This window comes from Ixodes scapularis, unplaced genomic scaffold (genome assembly GCF_016920785.2).
Source record: "Ixodes scapularis isolate PalLabHiFi unplaced genomic scaffold, ASM1692078v2 PGA_scaffold1__304_contigs__length_218370807, whole genome shotgun sequence".
NCBI classification, from domain to species: domain Eukaryota; kingdom Metazoa; phylum Arthropoda; class Arachnida; order Ixodida; family Ixodidae; genus Ixodes; species Ixodes scapularis.
Window position 1 is genome coordinate 42,615,450 of NW_024609846.1, and position 19,782 is coordinate 42,635,231.

The 19,782-nt window shown below is 46.8% G+C and overlaps 1 protein-coding gene across 2 annotated transcripts in view; it reads left to right on the forward strand.

Annotated features, from left to right (window-relative positions):
• Positions 1 to 19,782, forward strand: part of LOC8028552 (DIS3-like exonuclease 2) — a 54,016-nt gene that overhangs the window by 18,633 nt on the left and 15,601 nt on the right. For both annotated transcript variants that reach the window (XM_040223806.3, XM_029977047.4), the window contains 9 exons: positions 8 to 205; positions 3,671 to 3,892; positions 6,871 to 7,173; positions 9,207 to 9,354; positions 11,738 to 11,825; positions 13,260 to 13,398; positions 13,839 to 14,063; positions 14,559 to 14,735; positions 17,302 to 17,543. In XM_040223806.3, coding sequence (XP_040079740.1) covers positions 8 to 205; positions 3,671 to 3,892; positions 6,871 to 7,173; positions 9,207 to 9,354; positions 11,738 to 11,825; positions 13,260 to 13,398; positions 13,839 to 14,063; positions 14,559 to 14,735; positions 17,302 to 17,543 — 1,742 coding nt within the window. The remainder of the gene's footprint in view (positions 1 to 7; positions 206 to 3,670; positions 3,893 to 6,870; positions 7,174 to 9,206; positions 9,355 to 11,737; positions 11,826 to 13,259; positions 13,399 to 13,838; positions 14,064 to 14,558; positions 14,736 to 17,301; positions 17,544 to 19,782) is intronic.

The window sequence follows — 19,782 nt, forward strand, 5'->3', positions numbered from 1 at the left end:
CGCCCAGGTGCAAGAATACGTGGACCGTCGTCGCGGGGCAGGCCGGGTGTCGATGCCCTGCTCCCTGGAGGCGTCCCTGGCCCCCCACGCCCTGGTGGAGCGGGACGAGGAGGCACCCCCGGCCCCCGAAGCGGCGGGGGACCCCTGGGCCATCGGGGACGACGGGGGATCCACCGTCGTCTTCTCTCCAGAGGAACTGCTCGAGGTGGGCCGCACGCCGTTCTTTGTTTCGTTCGTTCGTTTGCCGCGGCAGCGCTGGTGTCGCCTTATACGACGGAGCGATACCGAACTAAGCTCGAGGCCAGTAGATCGAATGGTGCTGCCTCCCTCTGGACACCCATGCTCATTTTACGAGATCAAATGTACATACTTTCTCTGAGAAATGGTCGTTTATACCATAATCAAAAAAATTTTGAAGCAAAGAAAAAAGAATAATTTGCAAACAAAAAACTACTTATACAGAGGTAATAGGTAATAGGCTACTCAATAGAGAGTGCAAGTCTGTTCTCTCGTCATGAGAGATAGCAATAGGTTCTAAGGCACTTTGTTGTAAGTGGTTGCAAGTGCATGAACTAGTGCTAAAGAGCCCCTGAAAAGAAAAAAAACATTTTTTTAAAACAGCCTGTTTGGGACACGCATGTTAAAAAAAGAAATTTTACACGGGAAAAAAATTTTCAGAGCAATATTGACGGCGAGAGATTTATTTGAAATTCTGCGTGCAAAGTCCATGACGGCACGGTATGGTCATTCGCTCTTTCTACCCCAACGTGAAGGCGAAGCCGATTCACCTCTTCTCCAAGCGCCCGAAATGCCGAGTGAGAAAACAAGTGGAAACGAGGTGATTACCAACTAAATCGCGTCTCGCGCCGTCAATATTGCCTTAAAAAAAATTTTTTCCGCGTAAAATTAATTTTTTGACACGCGCGTCCCAATCAGGCGGTTTAAAAAAAAAAAAACACATTTATTTCCTTTCAGGGGCCCTTTAAAGGGGCTGTGCTACGATATTGGGTAGAAATGTTTCTCACTTTACACAAGCTTACCGGTGCTAGTGGGACCGAACTATACTTGCACACAACGCCACTGACCGAAAAGCTTCTTTGTCGCCGCGTAACTTCAACGATAAGAGTGAGCATTGTTTTTCAGTCTCTCCTTCGCAATACATACAAGGGGGGACCAAAAAAAAACCGGAATTTATTTTTACGAGATTGTGTATTTATTTTTACAGGCTAAAATTTCAGTTCCCTTCAAAGTACTCTTCGCCTAATGCACTGCACTTGTCGAGACGTTTCTTTTAGTGCTCATAATAGCCTGTAAACCCGTTGATTTTGATGCCTTTTGGTGCTTCTGTCACCTCTTGTTTCACTTCTTCCACATCGGCAAACCGTTTCCCTTTAAAAAAATTTTTCATCCAGGGAAAGAAAAAAAAAAAGTCCTAAGTGGCAAGGTCGGGTGTAAAAGAAAATGGGGCATAGGAATCGTGCCATTCTTGGTCAAAAACTGCTCAATGCTCAGCGAGGTGCGGCAGGCGTCTTGTCATGGTGAACAAACAAGTCTTGCCGCAACTCGGGCCGTTCTTCTGTGCACACCGTGCTGAGTGTTTGGCAGTTTTTGACCAAAAATGGCCCGGCCCTACCTATTCACCCTGCCTCACGCCACGTGACTTCTTTGTTTCCTCGGATGAGAAAAGTTTTCAAAATGAAACAGTTTGCTCATGTGGAAGAGCTGAAACAAAAAGCGGCTGAAACACTGAAAGGCATCAAAATCTATGAATTTAAAGGCTATTTTGGGCATTGGAAGAGACGCCTTGACAAGTGCATTGCATTAGGTGGAGAGTACTTTGAAGGCGGGCGAACATCGAGCATCTAAAAATAAATAACCGCATATAACGTATGTCGCGGGAGTCGCGAAAATCCGCACTATAAGCGGTACCGCGTTATAACCAAAACATCAATTTTTCAGGCCAAAATACATGCCATGAGACAACTTACCTTTGTAAAAGAATTTATTTTATGTTAGATGAAAAATAAAGCTTAGTTTGAGGAAAGTCTTTATTTCACCAGACTAGTACAGTTATGTCTCAAGTGTGTCACACATTTTGAAAGAAATTAGCGGCGTTGCGGACGGACGTTGCGAGCGTTCAGGATTGCTAACCCTAATCACTTTTCTCCGGAGATGAAAACGCGTGAAAATTCGCATCCTTCATATGGTACGCGCCAGTAATACCTTGAACTTTAGCACACGCATGAAATGCGCCAAATAAGAAATCCGGGCGATGTTTGAGGTCACAAATGCTTAGAAATCACCACTGTAGTCGAAGTAAACAAACACGACGACACGGGCGTTTCTGCCGTCTTGAGAGCGCCGCCACGGCATCGCCGCACGAGTAGGTGGATCTTCCCTTCTAGTACGTGCTGGGTTATCATAGCGACACACAACGAAAATTCACAGTCAAGGATAGCGCTTTTACGCAGAACGATGAGATGAACTCCGTCTACGACGACGATCACAACCGACACCATGTTTGCGGAGAAGCAGCCGGCCCGCGACTGGTACGCAACGCGCGCGAACACTTCTCCTCGATCTGCGATTGGTCTGTCGGTGCGGTTGTTTGTTTCTTTGTTTCCAACGCAGCGGAGGGACGCACGCACGTGAACGACACGTGCGTGCGTCCCTCTGTTGCTACGGCGACTGAAGCCTCTCTCTTCGCTTCTCCCCACTTCTTCGAGCAACGTCCTCGCCCCGCGCCGTCAGCGCCGTTATCTAGTGTCGCACAGGGAAGCGTGCCCGCTGCTCCGGTCGTCGGCGCGGTCGGCGGGCTGTGCCGAAAACCGCACCATAGCCGGTATTTCCCTTCGCGCGCCTGCATTTTAAGCGGTATGTAAATACATGGAGTTCTATGGGAGGCGAACCGGTGGTTTAAAAAAACCGCGTTATACCCGGTCCTGCACTATAAGCGGTTACGTTGTAAGTGGTCTATACTGTACACCATTTCAGAAAAATGAACTCTGGCTTCTTTTGGGTTCCTTCTCGTAACGGCAAAGTTGTGGGGATCACAATGCTGTCGTTGTCAACAAAGCGATCCCCAGGATTTCGTCATCAAGCTTCACAATCCCTGCAATAACGCTATTTAAACGCAGCTCCTACGGTGGACACAAAACTGCGTGAGCATTCGACTGGAGCTCGTGACAATCGATGCCTCGACGTGCGTTCGGGTAGTGCCCCAGGCCCAACCGCTGCAATGATGGGAATGGCCAAACCTTAACAATGTCTGGAACTTGGTGCGTGCCCTGTGCTTTGCCAAACCCAGCACATGTTTATGATAAACACTGGTGGCATTTCATCAGCTTCAGATCACGTGGCCGCTTGTTCTGGCTGCAAGTTGAAAAGAGAAATGCAGCTCATTTTTTTTTTTTTTTTTTTCAAAATAATTTTTTTGCGACTGTTATTGCGTTAAGAAAACACTAACCCATGTTTCATGAGTCATGAATGTCGAGGAATAAGTCTAAGCGGTATTTACCGAAGGTATAAAACTTGTAGCACATTCTTCTCGAGTAAGATTCGGAACACAGCCTGGGCGGTATTGGTTGCTCGCGCCACACAAATGGCACGAGCGAACCAATGCTTTCCATGTTAGCTGCGTGCGTGACGCAGACTACCCACTTTTTTTCAGGTGCCCGAGGAGGAGGTGGCAGCAAGCTGCCGGAATCGAGGCAGCAGGAAGAAGACGGCGGCGCGCGTGGTGGCCCCGGACGAGCTGAGCGGCGAAGACTGGTTCTCGGACGGCAGCGAGGCCGGCAGCACGGGCAGCTGCACGCTCGACCAGCACCTGGAGGACATGGCCTTCCTCAGGGCCTCCCAGGACGCCCGGAACAACAACGACGGAGACGCGCAGGTGCGGCAACTCACCCTCGCTCGCTTCCCTGTTGGAAAGGTGACCGGTGCTCATTTCTGACTGTTGCATATGGCACCCTGTGTAAGATAGATGGGTAGGAAAACGAGAAAGCTCGTAGTACTCCACATAGGTGGCGCCGCGTAGAGAAGAAGAAAAAAACTAAAATATCCTCATTAATTTTGCAGACAATGCGACCCACTGGCAATTTATTTCGTAAACTTTGCACAAGCCACGCACATACAATTAAACAAGTACAAGTACAATAATATATATAATATATAGGTTATTCTTTGCCCATACTTTTACATTGCAAGCTAAAATAATCAAGAAGGCATGCAGCGTGAAAAAATTAAGGCGAGCTAAGAAGTTAGATGAGGTGTGTCGGGAATGCGTAGACGACTTTGATTCCACTCCGCCTGCGGATGTGTTCGGTGATCCAGCTTATAAGTTTCCGCTGTTTATGTTCAAGCAAGGTAAGTTTTAGTTCAACATGATTTGAAGCCAGCGGTGAGCCGTCGCACCACACTGCGGTCACACTGTTCCCAACACGACAGAGTCACCGTAACTCAACTGCTCAACCAAACGGAGACTGCCGTGTTAACAACTGCAACCGCGGTATGGCCCAGGCATACCACCAGGTTTCTGCAGACAATTTAAAGAAGCAGACGACGTCCAACATTTAGACGGCAACATGGCCAAGCGTACCGCTAAGTGCATGGATTCAGAATATAAGAAAGCAGCCGATAAACGAGCATACAGTTGAACCTCGAATTAGCAAAGTCACCGGGACCCCCTAATTATTTCGCTAAATCGGGAACTTCGTAAAGTCGAGAAAGACATTCTTCAGGATAGGCTGTGCGGGGAATCCGAATTTGTTCGTTAAAACGGGAAACTCGTAAAATCGGGTTTCGTTAAATTGAGGTTCAACTGTATTACTTAAAAGTTCATTCATGACTTGCAAGCACCACAGACCTCTAAAACAGTTCTGACATGGTTAGTTCACATTCGGATTAAGAAAGCTGGCACTTGGATTATTATGAGCGGGAAAACCTGTACTTCACATTGCCAGCCGCCAACGCGACCTGGAAAGTGCATTAAAGATTAAAGGGCAACTCTGGTCGCAAGCAAAACCAAAATAAACAACTGGTATTGCTTTAGTAGCACGAAATATGTTCACAGCCGAAATATACATCAAAGTGTAGTTGCGTACTCCACTAAGACCGATTTTAAAGATGCGACCAGCTGCTCTCTAGCGGGCGGAAAGCAGATTAGCTTATAATAAAAAACACTGCCACAGCACCCTCATGACATCACGACGCAGTGGAGCTGCGGTTGATTGGTTGTATCGCGTACTGTAGCACCATGATGATGTTGCATCACGGCCATATGGCTGATGATCAGTGTTGCCATCCCCCTAGCAGATAATTTAGGTGTAGCCGTAGACGCCTGAAACTAAACTTTGAGCCATGATATTTATAAAACTATGCACAATATCGAGAAAAAAAAATAATAATAAATTACACCTTGTAATTTAGGAACACTGCCTTAGCTGAAAACAGTCTTAGGTAATCCCAAATTTTAAAAAAATTGACCGGAGTTTCCTTTTAAGAAATTTGCCAAGATTTAGTAAATGCGAGGTGCTTTAAGTTAAAGTATCGCTGACACGGTGTGTTCCCTCGCAGGGTTCCATACAAATCCGAGTCCCTCGCCTTTCGTGTGCCGCCGCGCCATCTGTCGTAAGGCGGGGGTACCTGCCAAGCAGAAGCCGCCAGAAGGACACAATCCGGTCGCACCGCTGCGGCAGTTTTCAGTGGCCGTTTCTCTAGCCGTCCATCTTACACCCTGATCCTGTGCCACTTGCACGTCGGAAACGGTACCAAACTGGCAACAAAATGTGTCGCTGAAGCCGGTGTGTCACAATGTCGGACAACGCAATTAGAGTGCTATACTCTGTTTCACGATAACTTGGCGAACTGTGGAGGCTGCGGCCCCTGCAACCCAATAAGAGCGCCGGAGCAAGGCATGTGATAACACTCCATGGTCGAGGTCACGGGGGGCCTCATTACTGCCACAGCAACAGCTCCTTCCGCGACAAAAGCTAGTTCTAAGCTTCTTTTTCTTTCAACGACAATCAAACTCGTGTACTTCCATCTCCATTGAGAAGGTATAAAGAACAAATAATCGCACATTTATTAGTTCCAATTATATTTAAACCAAAAATGTGATGTCACATCCGTATCCGCTCATAATTTTTTTTTCTCCTTGTAGCGCCGTGGCCATTGGCGTTCGCCGACGATCGCAGCCCTGTAATCGGCCGTTTCCACTCAAAACATTGTACTGTTCCCTGGCATTAGCACCCGTCACAAATTCACAGCTAAATTGATCATATGGTTGTCTCATGAACTGTTCCCGAAATACTCGCTATTCTTGTGGATGAAAACGTTGCTGCGGTGGACATTCATTCAAAGTTGGTTGGTTTCAGAGCAGACGACTCTTGGCTAGCAGACGACAGCCGATTTCTCGGGGCCTCGCGCCTCGCATCTGGTGTGGTGACACAAACGCTTCCATGACATTGGGTCACGTGCCTCGCTCCCACGCTCTTATTGGGTCGCGGGGACCTAACCTCCACAGTTCGCCAAGTTATCGTGAAACAGAGTATAGGGAAGGAAGAAAATGTATGTGAGAGTAGTCATCATTGTTTCCTCTCGCACATTTCTTTCTGAACCCCAGCTCTTGAAAATAGTCCAAATTTAAGATAAGCGAGAGTGACAAGGGAGGAAATGACACCAGTGCAAGCAGATTGATCAACTATCTGCCAGTATTGTTTTTATTTTAGCTGACAACATTGTGGAAGTCACCACAAAATCCCTGAGTGGTGTCTCAAAGTAACGACAAGTCCCCTTGTGTTTAAGAATGTTTTTGATTAAAAAAGGCAACCATTTTCTGTATCCGAGGCTATTTTTGTACTCTCTTTGCAGCTGGAGGAGGAGCCTTTGCCTCCCACCTTGCCCGTGCCTCCAACCTTGCCCGTGCCTCCTGCCTCGTCCGTGCCCACAGCTTTGCCCGTGCCCCTGGCCTCGTCTGTCCCCGACACAACAGTGCCAACCAGTAGGACCCCCAGGAAGCGTAGCAACAAGAAAAAGAAGAAAAATAAGCAGGGCTCACCAATCTCTTCCGGAGGCACCGCCAGCCTACGCAAGGAGAGCCAGTACGAGCATGTCACCGTAGCGGACATGTTGCGACACCCACAGTGGAAGCGCTTCGTCCAGTGCACGGGAAGGGTGAGCCTGCCTATCCTCACGTGGGAAACCTCCTTGCCCCGTCTTCTGCTGCCTAAATCGGATTTCTTTGTGTTTCGAAATGCGTACCGTTCGTGAGGTCAGCTCTTGGCGTTTTCATTTTCTTGGGATGTAGTCTCGATGGAGAAAAGGAGAGGTGAGTCTTGGTAAGAGCTCACATCTCCTTTTCTGGCTAAATTTTGCAGGGCAACTTCCACGCTGGTGACGTTGTATGACACCGCAAAATCGCGCGACATCGATGCAATGTCATGGTGTCACGTGACGTGGCCTGATGTCACATGGTCACGTTACGTAACATCTCATGACCTCACAGGACCTATAAGTGCTCTACATTTGGGTGCCCTTAAAATATACCAAAGACATGCACTTCTTTTTTTCCACTAATTTTGTAAAAAGGCCAATACTATATGGAGCTAGACTATAGCTGCGTATATTGCAGCATAAACTTTCTGCAGAAGATTTTGTAACTCGGAAAATAGGTCAGTGTTTAGAGAAGATGATGTTACGAAGCTTGAGTACAAAGATGTGGAAAGAACACTTGGAAGTTTAGTGGGGTAAGTGATGTGGCTGCTGCACCAAACTGTGCCAAAGCGCTTATCCTGCCACACACTTCTATGTTTTATGAAAATGTGAGAAATTTGCATTAATGTTTTTTGAAAGGGTTTACTGTATTAATACTGTCAGATTGATCCAGTAGACTGGTGCAAATTTTTAAAGCTTTCAGTTACCGCTTCGGCTAATCAATTGTTTGACTTCATTCTCGCGTCCAATGCCAACAGCGCTCGGGAGTTGCGCCATTTTTCTTAATGTTTGTTTACTGTTCAAGCGGGTTAGTTAGCCTGGTTAAGTGTGCTTCTCACTGTGCACGAGTGCACTGCAGAGAAGCAACACCCTTAGAATAGATGTGCCAATTGTGCGTATCTCGTTTCACTGTAGGTCAACATATGCAGAATTACGTAAGGGAGAAAATGCTTCTTCGGAGTCGGATTTGGAGAATGAAAAACACGAGCTGCAGTAATCTACCGTACAGTTGCAGCGAAAGCTGCGACACATCACAGTGAAGTCATTGGCCCAATTGACTTCGTTCTTACGAGCATGCACCTTACAGGGAGGCTATGCAAGACGGCGGAACGAAAGGAACCGGGACATCACCTCCTACTGCGATTGGTCAGCACGTGCGCTGACCAATCACAGCAGGCGGCGATGCCCCGGTTCCTTTGTTCCACCGTCTAGCATAGCCCCCCAGTTCTCCCCACTACAAATGGCGAGACGCGTCGAAGACGTTGAGACACCCGCGTCTGTTGCCTTGTGCTGTACTTTCATCGCGATTTAGCGCGTTTGCTGCTTGGGGCTGGTCTGGAATCCAATGAAGACGACGCAATGCTTGGGCTTTTGTTCTAGGTGGTATCGGACGGATGAATACAGCTGAACCCTTTTAATCGGTCAGCAGCTTGCGTCGCCTAGCCAAAGCTTTTAATTTCAACAATTAACTTCTATTAAATTTAGTATTAAGAATATCATAAAATTTTCTGTCGTGCCGTCACGGCAACTGCGGTCATCTCACAGGCACTACTCGAGGCACGTATTCTTGTTTGCTCCACAAAAACCGTATAATAAAGTGGATTGCCAATGCTGTGGCGTAGCTCCGTGGCAACACTCCTGCTTCGGACTCAGCACACCTGGCTCGATTCCTGAGAGCGGCAGGCAATCTTTTTTCGAGCTGTTGGCAATATTGCGACAGACGTCCTACGCCCTATTACGCCAACTACAACATCAACAACTTTAACAAATACTACAATGACAACGGACGTCATTTCCAGTGGTTGGAAGAACCCATAACAGCTATCGCCATAAAAAAGAAAAAGCAACTCGGTGACTACTGACGTGAGAACTTTGCCTCGCTGTAAGACGTAAGAAATAAAACCGCTGCCGTCACATCGAGCAAGGATGCACGCGGGACCTGTAACCGTATGCAAACCATGTGCTGCCCCCCTTTCCGGGACGGGTGTGTGCAGGTGGTGCACATCCTGGAAGCCAAGAACTCCCGGGTGGCGGCGGGCACGCTGCGTCTTCTCCAGGACCGGAACCCGGCCTGGCTGCTCTTCTCCCCAAAGGACTCGCGCTTCCCCAGGATGCTCATACCCTCGGCCCAGGCGCCCCCAGGTGGGCACGCCAGCGCACGAACCCCTCGTCGCGGTCCTGAGATGTGACGTGGCTGGAGCCACCAAATAATCTACGCCTAGAACTAAGGACACTCGTATCTTTCGAACGACATCCGAGGAATCTCTTGGGTACCCGGCGTCAATGCAATAAAGCACTGCAGAAGTCTCGAGACCTTGAAAAAGATAACGCACGTACATGGAAATGTCTGGCACGCAGCTATGCTTCAATGGACAACTCAGTTCTTCTAAAACAGCGCTTAAATTGGGAGCGCAGAGAAACAGTCGCACACCAGATACTCAGAACGACAAGCACACGCGCTGAACTTGCTTGTCTTTCTGATTATCTGGTGTATGATTGTTTCTCTGCGCTTTCACTGTAGGATACGGTTCACCAACTCGCCCGAGCATCCATCCTATTAAATTGGGAGGACAGTTTACTTTGCTGCAGGGATGACCAAACATATTTGCAAGATTGGGGAACGCCCAGTATCTCTGGAAGCGCGGGAGTTCTCCCAAGAATTTTTGGGGGTTTCGCAAGCTTCCAAACTTTCTTGGTGGTCCTGGCCCCCAAAGTAGGGCATTCTCCCAGTTTAAGCATCATTTTGGAAGGTTTGAGTCATCCATTGATGCAAAGTTGCGTGCCAGACACCATACCTTATTTATTGGCATAATGGATGTGCTATTTACGAACAAGGCCCTTGCATCTACTTTCTTGCAGAACCGCGTTCTGCATAAAAAAGCATAGCGAGTAAAGAGGTTGTCGACACGATTCTTCACAAAAGCACAAACTGCGCAGATAGCATTTTCGCGCGGTAATGTTGGCTCTATCCCATAAATCGCCGGCACCACTCTGTCGATCGTGGTGATTGGCTATTTGTGTCCTATGTGGGAAAGCGGACCCTCTGGCTTTGTTCACAAACGGTGTGTCTATTACTTAGATAAATACTGTATGTGCATTCTTCTTTACAAGGTCTGTATACTTATGTAGTGTTTTATTGCATCAATGCCAAGACCAGGATGGATTCTTCGTTCCCATTCAAGAGAGTTAGGCACTCCTAGAGATAGAAAAGTTAATCATGGCCTAGAGTATATTGCGACTTTCCCTAACTGTCTTATGGGCACCCCCGTTTTGTTGTCTAGTGCAGAGTGGGCGAAGTTGGCGATAGTTGCACTTGAAAAATGCAGCTTCGTCATCTTTAGGTGCAGTGTCAGTAGACTCTGGCAATATCATTTTGCTCTGTTGCTGACTGTTTAAACACTTTGGGAGGGAAGCCCAAAATTTTTACGTCCCCCAAACGGTGTCCTTGAAACAGTAGATGTGTGCGAGCAAGTGCGCTGCTTTAGTGTACAATCATGCAGATGCTAGTGATAAGAACATTTCAATTGTTTAGTTCAAATCAGCGCTCAAAAGCTCTTCAAATGCTTCCAAGCTAAAAAAGAACTGGGCTTGGCAGAAAAGAAAAATCTTTTTTGAGGTGCAGGTATATATTTTGACACTTGGGACCACGGCGGTTATGTTCCTGAAAAAATCTAGGTTTGCACCTTTCTAGGTGCGACGCTGTAGAATTACCGTATTTTCTGGATTGTACTCGGCACGTGGTGTATAGTCTGCATGAAAAAAATTTGGTTAAAAAGAAACCTTTTTTTCTTCAATCTTTCTTAGACTATAGGCACGGGGTGCACCCAGTACCTATAGTCTGCTCCTAAAAAAAATGTTCATACGAAGCACATCTTGACAAATGTCCGTTTTATTATCTCACAACAAAACTTGTATCATACATAAATTATCATTAAAGGGAAGATGGGGTGCTTCTGCATTTGAGAAAAACACTTTAATTATGTTCATTTGGCTGTCAGAATAACAGTTATCACAATTATATTTCAATGTGACGTGCCGGAGAGCCATAAGAGCAATTTCAAAATAGGGCTGAAGCCCCGCCTCCCTAGCCTTGGGCAGCCTAAAGATCCGTCGATGACGTCACGGACAGCGACTGCCTTTCGCGTTTTCTCACGTTTAACAATTCTTGCGCAGCAAATGGTTTGGGTATTCGGGTTCATAAGGTAAAAATCCCCTAGAATTCACTTCTAACTCATTTTTTTCTAGTAGCTCCGTGGCTTCCCCATACTCTGCCTTTCGCAAAATCAGTGATGGCTCATCATAATGAATGATTTAGAGAGGACAAATTTTTGTATAGTCTTCACCTGTCGATGGTTTCCACCGCAAGCAATTTAAACTTCTACACATGTAGAGCCCATGGACTACAGTCCAAAAAATATGATAATGTTAAAAATAAGGAAGCTCCCGAACCACCATAGCACCCGTACGTGAATGTGAGTATCTATCTTGGGGCTAGCGCAATTCTGAGTGCCGCCTGTTCACATAGGATTCTTCGAGAGGCCAGCCGACTTCAGCCAGACTTTGTTCCTGGCTGAGATGACCAAGTGGCTTCCTGACTCCACCTTTGCCCAGGGGTATGTGAATGCTGTAGAGTCACAGTGGTATTAACAATAATAATAATAGAATTCTTTATTTCTCACCAAAAATACAATGTTGGTGAAGAACCAGGATTAAAACCTGTAAGAAACAGCTTGACTGGCCCCAAGCTCCCAAAGTGCAACAACAGTGAAAAGCACATGAAATAAATTTAAAGTCAACGAGTAGCCAGCGAAAATTGTGAGTGAATATATGTGTGCAATTGAAAAGTTATACTTAATCACAGTCGTCAAATAAAACTGGTATAAAAGAGAAATAAGCATAATACAGCAAAAGCACTGATATCAATGTATAAAAAAAAAAAAAGCGCTGGCATATAAATAATGTATGGGATTACTTTGCCATTTACACCAAACTCTGCCAAAAGTTATAGTTTACTCAACACTGAAATGAATAGCTCAGGCCCTGAGATACTGCCAGATTAATATGGTAGGTGTGTGCAAATGTGCTCGGTGTGGCACTGTAAGCATGAACAAGTCATCGCCAGTTTTTGTTGTCTGTCCCTTAGAATCGAAGGGCTGTGACAAACTCTACAAGTTTTGTAGAAAGTGCTCATTTAAATCTCTACAAAAAATTCAAAACTATCGATAGTGTCAATAGTCGCCAGAAATCTGACTATCAATAGTAAAAAAAACTATCGATAGTACTATCAATAGTCGACTATCGAAAAACTATCGATAGTACTATTGAAAAACTATCAATAGTACTATCGAGAAACTATCAATAGCACTATCGATAGGCGACTATCAAACAACTATCGATACTAGTACCATAGAAAAACTACCGATAGTACCATTGATAGTCGACTATCCTAAACCTGTCGGTAGTACTGTCGACGGTTTACTAGTTTTGCGACACTGGTAGTTTGCGTCGCTCCCTCTTCTCTTTTTTTCGATTAATTTTTTCAAATGGAACACCAACTAGCCCAAGCACTTACCATGCCAACTTTGGTTAAGCTTTCAGTGATGACAAAGGCGGGAGTTTGGCCGAAAAGAGAAGAAAGGGAGGCGAGTGGTGGTGCGGCAACTGTGTTCGCTGCTCACGCGAACACAACTACAAACTAGTGGTGCAAAACTATCGATAGTCACCAGAAATTAGACTATAGATAGTAAAAAAAAACTATCGTTAGTACTATCGATAGTCGACTATCTATAGTTCTGCAACACTATTGATAGTCAATTTATCAATAGTTTTGCATCACTAAGCACTACTCTAAGTGGTGAAATTTGTTGCCCACCAACACCCATTGAAGTAAAATGCAGAAAAGTACCAATGTCATGTTTGCGCTAACAGTGTCGCGTAGTGTACACTGTCCTCAGGTAACCCAGAAATGATGCGGGAAGCTTACTTTCACCATCCCAGGTGTATTATCTCGAGCGGGTGCACTAAGATGGCCGCTCTCGTCGCTGCAGGCAGCTCAGGCGTCTGCTTGGACAGGCCGGAGACCTGGAGGTGGAGACTGAGGCCATCCTGGAGTCCTACGAGGTGGATCATGGGGAGTTCCCTCCAGACATTCTGGCACACCTGGATCAGAGCTGGAAGGTGCCAGAGGTACTGCTACACCACCGCAAAATCTCAAGGGTCTGCTCCTTGAGCAGAGTAGGATTTATACTGCAGAAACACAGCTCGATGAAATGTGCGATAGATAACTGGATTCTGCTTTCTGTGGCATGTATTCCTAGCGAGAGTGTAAGTGTAACTAATTTCTAGAGGTGTGCAAATGTAATTAAAGTTTTTACTGCAAATTAAAATTTTTCGTGTTCAATGCTGCATTGATCCTGTAGAGGCTATAGTCCTGCATGCAATCCTCGCCTTCCGCTGTGCTGTGACGAAGTGCTATCAAAGTCAGAAAGCTTACGCTGTAGGCAGAGCATTACTGGGTTCTGTCACTGGCTATAGACTGGTCACTACACTTTTATCTCTGCGGACATTGGATGTCTCGATGCCGATTATTGAGCGTGTCTTCACTTTGGGGCTTCCCTGCGTTCCAGGAGGAGCTTTCCCGGCGACGGGACTTCCGCAGCGAGCTGGTTTTTACGGTGGACCCCAAGACAGCCAGGGACCTGGACGACGCACTGTCCTGCCGGCCACTGGACGACGGCACCCTCTGGGAGGTCGGGGTGCACATTGCCGACGTGTCCAACTTTGTGCTCCCGGGCACCAAGCTCGACCAGGTGGCGTTGCGCCGGGCCACCAGCGTCTACCTTGTGCAACAGGTGCGGGCTTTTATCCCACCCGAAGGGGCCCTCAAACGGTTTTTCAACTTTGACTAATGGGGCACGCGGTACGTTGGGAGCACTCGCAGAACTCGGTGCAAATAGCTGTTTCAGTTTCTTTGCACTTGCTTTAACAACAACAATAATGAAAATCCGACACTTTTTTTTTTTTTTTATAGCTCGACGGTGAAATTATTGGTAGCAGGTGGTGTGACAGGAACCTGCTTGAGAAGCGCTTTAGGGCCTGCTGTTCTTGCTCGTGGCAAAAAAAAAGGTTTTGGGCATTCTTTGTCCGGTTTGTGCGTTTAACATTCATTTCAGTCACGTGCCAGGGACGACAATACTTTTGCACGTGCGGTGCACCAGGCATTCTTGGAGTTCCTCAATTTGTTTCATCGCTGCTCGGCTATACTCCGCCATGCAAAAACAGGTTGTCATGATGGGCGTTTGGGCATTGCCTCCCGCACGTGTGTTGAGTTGGGGTGACCCTCCCAGGTGGTCCCGATGCTTCCCCGGCTGCTGTGCGATCAGCTGTGCAGCCTACATCCCGGGGAGGACAAGCTGACCTTCTCGGTGGTCTGGACCATGACCCGGGACGGGCGGGTGCTCGACGAGTGGTTCGGCCGCTCCGTCATCCGCTCCTGCGCCAAGCTCAGCTACGAGCACGCCCAGGTACGCCATCCTCAATGACATCCGAAGGGGGGGGCGGGGAGTTGGTACTGGGTATGAGGATTCATTAGGCACCATTAGACACATGGTATGCACAACTTCTTAAAGGGAAGATGGGGCACTTCTACATTTGAGAAAAAACGCATGAATTGCGTTCATTTGGCCTTTAGAATAACAGATATCAAAATTATATTTCAATGCGACGCGCCAGAGAGCCACAAGAGCAATTTCAAAATAGGGCTGAAGCCCCGCCCCCCTAGCCTTGGGCAGCCAAAAGAGCCGTCAATGACGTCACGGACAGCAACTGTCTTTCGCGTTTTTCTCGCGTTTAAAAATACTTACGCAGCAAATGGTTTGGGCATTCGGGTTCACGGGGTAAAAATACACTAGAATTCACTTCTAACTCATTTTCTCCAAGAAGCTCCATAGCTTCCCTTTAAGTTTCATTGCACTGACATCAAACAACATACAGTGGACTCCCATTAAACGAAACTCGCTTAAACGGAAAATTCGGATAAACGGAACTCTAAAGGTTGTTTCGGTTGGTTTCCTATGTATTTAATGATAAATTCTTTGGGTAATCGGAACCCCCCTTTTTGCTTACTTCGGTTAAACGGGACCGAAACCGAAACTACCTATGGCGACCGCGGACATCGGAAATAGCTACAGCAGTCTCACAACCATGGAGTACGCAATAGCCAAGACTGAGGACACTTTAAAGGAAAAGGGGTTGTGTTAGAACAAAATTTATACAAATATTATTATAAAAAAAAAAAAAAGTTGTTAGGCTAGGTGACGCGAGGTGCCGCTCGTTACAAAGGGTACGGTACAGCCATTCATCCATCCATCCAAGCCATTATATTAAGGCAATCCAATCCAGTCTTTCTACCGCCATTAGGGTTAGCGCCTCGTCTGTTGCGCGTCACGTTTACCATCGAGTACACAAACCAGCGTCCGCTTGCCGTGTTGTGATGGAAGCGGTAAAAAAGCGGCCGCACCAAGCGATCTCGCTTGTTACGAAAATGAAGATCCTTCAAGAGCTGGATCGTGGTGACCTCTCGAAGACGGAGATCGCAAGGAAGTTCGATATCCCGAAGTCTACACTCTCAAGGATATCAAAGGACAAAGAAAAGATTCAAGACGCTGTAAAGCGCGGAAGCTTTGCCACCGACCGAAGGAGGATGCGAAAGACGCCTTTTGAGGAAATAGAGAACGTCCTTTTTCTCTGGTTTAAGCGCGCGCGAAGTGCTAATTTCCCGATCAGCGGCCCCATCCTCGAAGAAAAGGCTGGAGAGATTGCGTCTCAGTTGGGAATAGATAACTTCAAAATGAGCGACGGTTGGCTCAGCCGTTTTAAAAAGCGCCACGGCCTAGTCTTTAAGACTATTTCTGGGGAAGGTGCAGCAGTCAACAGAAACCTTTGTACCTCCAAGGCATGCACACCTACTTCGTCAAAAAGCGATTACAAAATGCAAAACAAACTACCATTACCTCTTTTTTCTAGTCAGCTACATTAGCTGGACATCATGCTTGTGAAATAAAGTCATATTTCACTCATTTTATGTGCTTTGCTTTAATGAAACTTCTGATAAACGGAACAAATTTTTCTGTCCCTTCGAGTTCCGTTTAAGAGGAGTCCACTGTAATGATGCCGTGCACAGTCCCCACCTCTTGGTGTTGACATTCTGCTCAATGGTTTGTAGTAGAGCTGATGAATAAGGTACGCTTTGGAGTAACAACACTTTATGCCCTTGTTGCTTAAAGTCACTGCTGCCAGTTATCTGAAGCTTTATGTGGAGCTGCAGGAGACACTTTTCCGTCTTCCAGAAATGTTTAAAGAGTCTGCGACAGAGCAAAACTCTATCACCCTAGCTTCCTGTCACTCTATCCAAAGCCCAGGAAGTAGCACTTTCTGATCGTAACTATTGCCTATTGCACTTGCTCTGCACTAGGCAACAAAGTGGCGGCACCAGTTGGGGAATAGAGTGTCGATAATGTTAAGCGTATAAGTATTTAGTGGCCTTATAGTCGGTATCAGGTTATAAACCCAGTAGATCCCCAGCATGCGCTCGTTGCTTTCCAAAAGCCTTTGAGGCTTTAATTGTGCATGTGCTAAAGCACTATCGATGGCAGAAAGCTCGTGCTGGAAGCAGACCACCTGTTTCTGATGATTATAGTTTGTTTAGTCACTGACAGAATGAGAAAGGCCTTCCGAAAGCCTGACCTTCTAGCATGCGCTCGTTGCCTTTAGCAGTGCTTTGGCTGCGCATGTGCGCTCGCGGTGCACGGGATGTCGAAACGTTGTCGGAGATAGGAAGCCTGCGTTTGGGGCGAAACGACTGGAGCTTCTCTTGGAAGTTCTCACCTTGTCGGTGACTTTATTAGTAAAAATTGTTTTCATGTAAACATGGAGCGGCCTCGTAGCACAAAACGAGCGACAAAACAAGCCTAAAAAAAAAAAAAAGACAAAACAAGGCAATGCTTTGATCCGTCTCTCCTCACCGGGATTTGTTTTTGTGCGTGATGCACTTCGTGTGTGACGCACCCCGTTTGCCGCTGTGCATCCAAGGACCTGATGGACGACCCGGACCGGGAGCATCCCGAGGGGGAGTTGCCGGAGCTGCACGGGGCCCACACGTGGGCGCAAGTGGCACAGGCCCTGGCCGTGCTCAGGGACATGACAAGGGCCATGCGGTCCCGTCGCTTCGATGGGGGCGCCCTGCGTCTGGACCAGGTGCGGGTAGCCTTCTCCCTCAACCAGGACTTCCAGCCCGTCGGGTTCTCCGTCTACGAGCACACCGAGAGCCACAGGTGGGAGGAGGGAAGACGGGGGTGTCGGAAAGACTGGGTGGAGGGACAGACGTGGCCGTGTATGCCACGCAACACGACTTAAAAAGCTATTCACACTTTTGCATTTGAGTGTGACTGAGTGCATTGTGAGCACTTGCAATGAGCGAACACACTGGAATCATGTGTAGCCCTGGAACATTTTCGATCTGTCAGAAGTAGTTAATGGCGATGGAAAAGTGGCTGTCCCGCTACAGGCGGCCATGTTGGTTGTTTTGTTGCTCAGAGGCCGCTCTCAAAGGAGATGGAGCAGTGGCTTAGCACGAACGACATGCTCAGTCTAAGATTTGGGCCTATGCACCTCAACAACTGGTGGCATTTGTCCATAAATCTGTTGGCTGTTACTGTGTCTTGAGGCCAGTTCACACACTTGCGACCTCTTAGAACCAAGTGCCTTGGAACCTCTTAGTATCTCTTACAACGAGAGGACACACTGGCGCCATCTATTGGGTAGCAGTATAAACTTGGCGGTCCGGCATAATTTCTATTTCTCTCACGCATCATCCTTTCTTTCTTGGCTCGAAAAACTTTTGTCAATATTATAAACAAGCCTTTCTTATAGCTATTACGTATATTTGACCTCGAAAATCCTGCAAAACCTTCGTTCTTGTGCAATGCAGTTCCACGGTTACCGCATAGATAGCGCCAGAGTGCCAGTGCGTCCTCTCGTCCTAAGAAATTTAAGAGGTTTCAACAGGTCTCGTCTTTCTCGGTCGTACTCGGTTGTAAGAGTGTGAACGGGCCTTTAAAAGGAATGTTTTTTTTCTAGACTTTCAAGCTATGGTAACCAGCAACCGATGTTGACACAGGCACTCCTTGAAAAGTAAAACAAATTACTGAAAGGTCAACCAAACAAACATTTTGCTTTCTCGGAGGCTTGACAGAGGTGATTAGCATTAGGACAGAATTGGTGCATTCTGCAATAAGTGCAGCGGCATACCATCCAGCCTTGTCAGCACCCGTCCCTGTTTCTGCTTTTGGCACTTTTTTGCTGTGGCACAAGTAAGGGAGGAGTTCGGACAAGGTTGACTTTGTAAATGCTCCTCGAAAGACATAACCCAAAACTGTACGTCACTCACTATTCAGTGAAGATGTGACTGAAACGTGTTTGCAAGTTCCTGTTCACAAAAAAGGAACAATGCCTTTAGTCATGTTCGAATAATAAAAAAGGTAATAACTTCTACGGTAGAATCTTTAAATAGTAAAGGCTGGTAGAGCAAAGGTATAGATGTATTAAAGCATCTTTAAAGTATGCTCGTCTTACTGGTGTAGTCATTTAGGTACCGATAATATTGGCAATTTGAATGGCCAAAAGCATCGCTTTGACCGGCCTTGCATAATTAGCCAAGAGCTCGATTGATTCCTTCAGTGGGATTTATTTTGCGTTTGTTGACGGAAATGCGTGCGACGTTGGAGTAGAGCCGTGGTTACAAGCTTCCACCATTTACACGTATCATCAAACTCGTTGTTCGCAATTGGTGACGAGTAGCCAGGATCATGCCCCTTGAGGCAATTGCTAGCCACTATGTCACCAGTAAAAACCACACGAGGTTGCCACCAAAATATCTAGCTGCTAGTAATAGAAAATATATAGAGATAAGTGAAGATTTCTGCTTACTTTACTGTAATGTTTGACCAGAGCACTGACACTGGGATGTTTCCTTTAGCCCTTTAGCTTGCACTCATTTCCTTTCATCGTGACTTGGCTGTCCATGCACGCTTGAGGCTTGTGAGACGCCGAGACGTTATCGAGGGTATGAAACTTGCGCTGGCGGCAGGACGACTTTCTGTCATTAATCCCGTCAGCAACCATAGTAGTGGTGCATTGCGTAAAGGTCTGGATAGACAGAAGTCCTTTTTCTTGTCTTCTCACTGATTTTCGTGTTGGAAGTAGCGTTGTGTGAATATTCAAATTTTATAATACTAGTGGTTTTGAATAATAGGCTATTTGACATTCACTTCGAGGTGAACTGCGATATTCGTTGTTGTCAAAGTGCTGATCGCAGCAGGTTAGGCCCGTTGGGTGCGCTTTTCACCAGGCACCCGTGCACTGCGGAAAAGCAATACCCACCGAGCTCACAGGCTCCGCAGGTGAGCAACGGGGCGAACCTGCTGCAATTCTCGACAGCCAACGTTCATCATTCATGCTTTTTACAGGTGTTGTGAGTTCTTCCCACCACTGGAAATGGCGTCTGTTGTTGGC